Source organism: Schistocerca americana, chromosome X, assembly GCF_021461395.2.
Source record: "Schistocerca americana isolate TAMUIC-IGC-003095 chromosome X, iqSchAmer2.1, whole genome shotgun sequence".
NCBI classification, from domain to species: Eukaryota; Metazoa; Arthropoda; class Insecta; order Orthoptera; family Acrididae; genus Schistocerca; species Schistocerca americana.
This window is the reverse complement of record NC_060130.1, coordinates 310,714,837-310,722,110: the sequence shown is the minus strand read 5'-3', so window position 1 is coordinate 310,722,110 and position 7,274 is coordinate 310,714,837. Positions and strand designations below refer to the sequence as shown.

At 39.2% G+C, this 7,274-nt stretch overlaps 1 protein-coding gene across 1 annotated transcript; it reads left to right on the top strand.

Annotated features, from left to right (window-relative positions):
* Nucleotides 1-2,501: 2,501 nt before the first annotated feature.
* LOC124555985 (piggyBac transposable element-derived protein 4-like) lies at nt 2,502-3,747 on the top strand. Its single transcript, XM_047130030.1, has 4 exons — nt 2,502-2,541; nt 2,634-2,816; nt 2,901-3,527; nt 3,569-3,747. Exons 1-4 carry the CDS (start codon nt 2,502-2,504, stop codon nt 3,745-3,747), a joined length of 1,029 nt encoding a protein of 342 aa, XP_046985986.1.
* Nucleotides 3,748-7,274: the final 3,527 nt, after the last annotated feature.

Genomic DNA, 7,274 nt, shown 5'->3' with positions numbered 1-7,274 from the left:
CTGCTCTATCTGGGAACCTATTCCTTATGCTCGTACCTATGTTAACAGTCTGCAGTGGAGTACCATGTCAAATGCTTTTAGGAGAGCTAGGGTTATGGAATCTGCCTGTTGCGCTTCACCCATAGTTCACAGGATATCGTGTGAGCAAAGGGCAATCTGAGTTTCTCATCATTGATACTTTCTTAAACCACGCTGATTCGTGGACAGAAGCTTTTTCCTCTGAAGGACATTTATTATGTTTGAACTGAAAATATGTTTAAGAATACTACAGTAATCCGGTGCACACAAATCCACAGCATAGCAGTGCTGCAGTGGCTTAGAGTTCTACAAGGCCATTCTGAAAACTAATGCCTCTAAAGATTTTATGTGATAGTGCTCAAGGTTTTTTAAATAAAACAAATCTTGTGAAAATTCTACCTGATTATTTTCATGCCTACTGTTTATTTTGCAACATAGTCATCCTGGAAGCCAACAAGTTTCTCCCAACAAGAGACAAGTTTGTTGATACCATCACTGAAGAATGTATGATTTCATTGACAGAGTAAGTACCTCACCTCTTCTTGCACCAGTTCATCATTATTAAAGTGAAGACCTGGAAGGTGTTCTTTAAGTTTTTGGAAACAGGTAATGAGATGGGGCCAAGGTGGGGCTGTGTGGAAGATGATCAACGACAGTGAACACAAGACGTTGGAATGTTGCAGATGTTGCAGCGCTCATATGCAGTCTGGTATTGTCATGCTGAAGGACCAGGTGCTCCATGTGTTGAGGACCTCTTCGAATTCGAAACTAGAATACAGCATGCAATTTTATATTTAGCATTGTGCTGATTGTTTCTGCAGCATATTTTTGTAACGTAATATTGCTTTGTACATGACAGAAGCATTCCTAAATGGAGAAACCATGCTATCTTACTCAGTTTACATTAATTTTTAAATGTGATACCATACAATCCTTTATATATCCGATATCTTGGCAACCATTTCTTGGGTCATGAATCATATTAACTGAGTAATAAATTGTAATAATAATTGTCATTATTTATAGTAACTGGGTAATAAATAATTGCAATAAAGGTACCAGAAATCCTGCAATCATGCAGGCTGAACTCACATGCCTCGAACAATAGGACCACGCCCCATTCCCCATATTTTAATTTGCCACCATTACATGAGACCCAACTGGGCTAGAAGACAGCAGGATTGTGGAGGGGTTATTATTGACGCTGATTTTAGCGCAGATCTGGCAAGAATGCATGCTGGGCTCAGCATCATATGGCTCCACTACTAACCTAAATATAAAAAGGGCTATTCATAGAGAAATATGACACAAAAGTTTTAACCATACTGAAATATACGTATCTAAAGATCGAATATTATTACCGTATATTCAAATGTGAGTTTAAAAACCATATATATTGCGAATGACTGAAAGTTTTCGGTCACCAATCAAAATTATGGATTTGTGGTTAAAACAGAAATTTCATTTTGAATATAGTGTCATATCCCTGTTCTGAGAATAAAACAAATGTAAACATGTAAAGAAAAACCGTCTGTGTTGTGTATCTAACTGGCTGTTCACACAGAGTGGCACTGATGACCATCCACAACAAGATTGATGTGCCTTTATCGAAGACGGATCCATTCACATAGGCCTCATTCTTCAGCTGTCTGTGTATCAATCAGTTCATCTTAGTATATGATACAGTGTGTGCATTTAGCTCTGTGTCTGTATATCTGATCAGGATCATACCAAAGTAACCCCAAATCGAACAGGAGCCGGTTATTAGAATTGAACAACTTGCTGTAATTGCAGTTCTCCATCATAAAGTCTATTCTAGCAGAACAATAGCAACAAAAGTTGGCGCAGCCCAATCTACACTGATTCATAAATGGCAATGGTTCAAGCAAACTGATGCCAGTGCAAGTGTTTTGCAATCTGAAAGACCTCGAGTTAAATCATACATGAAGATCAGCTCATATGTGCACAAAGAGAACTTCAGAAGACCCATACTGCACCTGACATTCGCGAGAAAGTAAATAATATGCGAGCAGCTCCAATCTCTATCTGGACAGTGCAATGCGATCTGTGAACAGTGTTTAACCCTTTCATGTATATGGGACACATTTGTCCCTCATATAAATCACCTTACTAATTGGACTGTAATCTGAGTTGATGTGCTGCAGATGCTCTACTTCAGGCAGAGATATTTGTTTTCTTTAATATCGTACATCTTTGGTGGCAACAATTACTATAACTACCATTAGCCGTCGGTTATTGTTGGTGGTTCTCACTTCGAGCAGACACACAAATTTATTCACTTATTGTGTGCGTATTGTGTTCTCTGCCTTACTCTCACAGCTTGAAAGTATATTCAAGTAAGTTTCTCTTTTAATTTAGACCATTCATTTAGAAAATAACTGTATTTCATCAGTGGAAATCTTTATTTTCATTCTTGTCCCAATGTACCACAATGGTAATTTGTGTACTTGTTTTTGAATGTCATGATATCATTACTATTACGTAAAAGAAACGAGCAGAACGGTACTTAAAATTCGGTTGAAAATATATTATCTTTCATTTTATTAAATAAGCGGAAAAAATTTGTACTGGTATAATTTCAAATCTGCTTTTAGGTTATGTGCTCCAGAAAAAGAGAATTTTCATCATTGATGAAAGGGTTTGGCAGATTTTGGAGGCTTGCAGTAGTGATGACGAAGATAATCTGTTACTGAATGAAGAAGATAAAAATTTTCTTGAAGGAGATATGGAAGGTGAAAGAGAACATGTTGTTATAGAAGATCCTGAAAAAGAAATGCGTAGCCCACCTAGCAAAAGAAGGCATACAGACTAAATATCAGAACCAAATTCTGAGGTACCTGATTCCCTTCCATATTTACCAGAATTTAAATGGTCCAGAACTTACCAACCAAGACAGTTCAGTGATAACATGAATCTTGACTTTGGGAAAGTGCTTTTCTTTAGTGTCAGTGAAAATTGTGAAATGCGACAACCATTTGTAATTTTTTCTTCCACTATTGGCCTAAAATATTTGGTGCATAATATATTAATTCCTGAAAGTACTCGGCATGCAGAACAATCAGGCAACGCATTCAGCACAAATGAAGATGAAATCAAGGCATTTATTGGTATGAACCTGGTAATGGGGTACCATATTTTGCCTCCATTTAGAAGTTACTGGGCAACTGAACCCGATTTAGGTGTTCCTTATATAGCTCAGATTATGCCACTACATCGGTTTGAAGAGATTCGAAAGTACTTACATTTTTCCAACAATGCAGATCAGTCAATAAAGGAATACCGCACATACAAAGTGAGACCTGTAATTACCCATTTGAATCAAACCTTCCAGGAATCTCTTAGTGCAACTAGGGCTCAAACTGTAGATGAGCATATGATCAGATTCAAAGGACATAATATTATGCGACAGTATGTCAAAAATAATCCAGTCAAATGGAGTTTCAAAATGTGTTGGAGATCAGATTCGGAAACTGGCTACCTATTTGAATGTGATTTATACATTGGCAAAAAAAAAAAAAAAAAAACTCAGGTCCTGAAGTAGGGCTTGGTGAGTCAGTAGTTCTGCAACTGACAAAATCACTATCCGGACTGGGATGTGAAATTTACATAGATAACTTTTTTAACTCTCCAGCTTTGCAGTATTACCTTGGTTTAGAAAATATCAGATCATGTGGAACAGTGTGCACCAATCGTAAAAACATCCCATAGACATTCCCTCCAGACAAGGAAAAGAAAAGAAGTGATTCATATAGTCTCAATAACAATGGTCTGACAATCCTCAAATGGATGGATAACAAGCCAGTTTTTCTACTGACTAATTTTGTTTCCCCAACAACATGTACGACGATGAAGAGGCGTCAGTCTGGTTCTTCTGAAAAGATCAATGTTCAGTGTCCTCTTATGATAAGAAGGTACAACAAGTGGATGGGAGGGGTGGAAGTTATGGACCAGAAGAAAGTGACTTATCAGATCGACAGGAAGGCAAAGATTAAGTATTACCTGTGAATTTTCTTTGATCTTCTTGACATTGCTGTAAACAATTATTCAAGTCGACAAAGGAATTTATCAACAGTAGTGAGAATAACAAGAAGGTTGCAGACCAGTTGCAATCCAAAGAGTCCAGAGCACCGAATGATAAAATCAGACGTAAGGAAGAGATGTGTTCATTGTGCTTCAAAGTGTGTTGAAAATCGCACTTACAATATTTGTGAACAGTGTGGTGTTGATTTATGCTTTACTTCAAGCAGAAACTGTTTTGCAGAATTTTACATCAAATAGACAACATATACACAGCCTCTGTAATTTTTCGATGTATTAAGTGTAATGTGTTCTGTAACTGTCCTTTAAGGACCACAGGGACAAATACGTCCCAGCTTTTTTTTTTTAGCAGTACAAATAAAAGTGTTTGAAATAATAACATATTTTGTTTATAAAACCTCCAGTTACCAAAGAGATACAAAAATTTCAATCACTAGCACTTTAGTTTTCTTATGTACCTGAAAGGGTTAAAGGACTGCATAGTGGTCAAAAATCCTTAACTGCACAGACAAAATAAGGTGTGAAGATTGCAGTGGGCACAACAACATAAAAACTGGAGAGTGCAGTAATGGTCCAAGGTGTCCAAGAAGAGGCCAAAAAATTAATGAAAATTTTACGAACAGATGGCGCTGTAAGCGTCTGAATATGCACACCAACAGAGGTGCGGCACACGACTGTCCCACAGTTTGTGTCTGGGACACACAACATGACTGTTTCCATGAAGGATGGCGCATTGCTGGTAAAGCTCTTTTACAAGAATGGTAACTGTGCACCAGTAGCCCTGAAGAAGTTCCCAGCACTTAAGGGTATGAAAGAGGCATTGGTCAGATGTCTGCTAAGAGTCTGGAGAAAATGATTACGAAATTCGAAAAGACAAGTTCTTTTTTGAAGTGCAGTGTGGCAGAGGCAGGAAAGCAGTTGATCCGACTTCTGTCGACGAAGTGGCCACAGTATTGTAAGAGGGGTGGAGCGGTGGTGTGCAAACATGTGATGCACAAGAGACGGCCTGAACGTTGGACATTCCTGCGACAACTGTGCGTAAAATCCCACAAAATATCCTGCATTGCTATCCATGTAAAAGTATCCATGTTCAGGAGCAGCTTCCTGTTGGCCAGCCAGCATGACAAACGTTCACTCTGAAATTTCTGACGCACGTGGAAATAGACAATGAATGGCTATGGAACATTCTGTGGGCCAACGAAGCTCATTTCCATCTACATCTCAATACACAGAATTGTAGAATATGGGTAATGGAAAATCGCCATGCAAATTAACCGGTACCACTTCGTTCTGCAAAGGTGACTGTGTGGAGCAGGTTGATGGCATCGTTTATCAGAAAGCCGTATTTCTTCGAGGAGATGAGTCCTATGTATCCTGTTATACACTATGAGAGGCTTTTGCGCATGGAAAATGGCTCTCCTCCACACATTGCATAGCCAGCGAAGCGGGTGCGGTAGATACATTTCGGAAACGCTAGAATTGTCAGCCGTCAATTCCCTACAGTCTGGCCATCCAGATAACCTGATCTTTATCTGTGTGACTTCTGGCTGGAGGATTATGTGAAAGATTCTGTGTTTAGTACTCCTATAACGGACGTAGCTGACAAGAGGGCACACGCTGCGTAACGCATTCTGAACGTGACCCCTGAGACACTCCGACCTGTTTTGAAACATGCTGGTTCTCTATTTCAACTTGTGTCAGAAACAGTGTACAGCATACTGAACATGTCTTACACCTGTCTGACGACAAATAGAAATAAATGTTTTTTGCATTTTATGTGGTTTTTGGCCTTAGGATAATGAAAACCGCTTTTTCCCATCCAATGTCGTACATCCTTGCCGTGCTGGATAGGCTTATCTAACTAACAGTGCCATAACTGCTAACTGCTGAATTTGTGCAGTCATGCACAGTGAACAGTACAGCTGGCTTAATGTGCAACTCAAACAAGAGCTGTCGTATTGCGATTCATCTGTCATTTGTAGCCGACCCCATTCATGTTAAGACGCTTACAGCGCCATCTATTGGGAACATTTTCCATTTTTTTTTCCTTTTCTTGTTCAATGACGTTTCTCCCTGCGTAAGTAATATCATGCTCAAATTTGATATCATTCTGAGCAGTGGTTCCCTTCTACAGCTCTTTGAAACTAGGACTTTACTTATGGTAATATATAAAATGCGGCACATTTTCCTCAACGCATTTTAGTTGTTCAGGAAACGTTCCACTTCAAAAATCACCTTGCGGTCATTCTGGAAATACTGGACACGCAACGTTTTCTTAATCTGAGGAAAGAAGATGTCACCGCATGTCATGTCAGGAGAATACGAATGATGATGGATAAAAGGAAAAGCACATGTGACTGTATCCCATCCGATTTTTACTTTTCCAATATCGCCTCGAATGAGATACACTGCTATTTGAGCACCCGGGCCTCTAGTTCTCTTGGACTCCTGGTTCTTCACACAGAGTTGGGCTGCCGCTTCGTTGTTCATTCATACTTGTTTGTCAACACTGGAAGCTCTGTGGCACATGACCACCATGTCATATAATCATGTATTGCTACTGTACGCTTCCACCAACTATACACAGAGTATTGCAGTGTCGTTATCCTTCAAATGCAAAAAACCATTTACCACATGATACTCCACTTTATGAAGTGAATACACCATTGGTTCTGGCTTTTTTTGCAGTGTGCTGTAGTATTGTGATGTGCCAACTTTAATATGTAAAGGAGTTTTAGTTATATACCTGCAAATAAATAAAAACTTAATTATGTAGTTTTTATTCTACGTGTCACTTCTTTGATGCAATGACATGATCAGTGATGACTGCAGTGGGCACAGCATCATTGAGTTTTTACAGTGGATTGATAGAAATGTATCGTCTGTCAGGTGAATTGCGTTTCTTGTTGCACCAGGATGATGGATGGATCCTTACACACTATTATCTAGGCAAATGGCTACACAAACCATGCGCTGTACCACAGATGTGGGCCTCAGAGGGCACATTTATGCTACAGGGTATACTGAGTTGGGCTTCCATTGGATGCGTAGTGGTAATCCAAGGCATCGTGGCAGTAGTGAACTCCATGAACACTATTGCAGATGGCCTGCATTGCTTAATGCTTGAAGTCTTCCTCTACAGTGATGACATCTTCCAGCAGGATAACTGTCTGTGTTGCAAGGTCAGAATAATCGTA

What these genes read in the sequence shown, in the direction of transcription:
- LOC124555985 (XM_047130030.1), top strand. Translation starts at nt 2,502, where the DNA reads ATGATATCATTACTATTACGTAAAAGAAACGAGCAGAACG. An exon ending in TAAAAGAAACGAGCAGAACG is followed by an intron (nt 2,542 to 2,633) that starts GTACTTAAAATT and finishes ATCTGCTTTTAG; the next exon opens with GTTATGTGCTCCAGAAAAAG. An exon ending in AGATCCTGAAAAAGAAATGC is followed by an intron (nt 2,817 to 2,900) that starts GTAGCCCACCTA and finishes CATATTTACCAG; the next exon opens with AATTTAAATGGTCCAGAACT.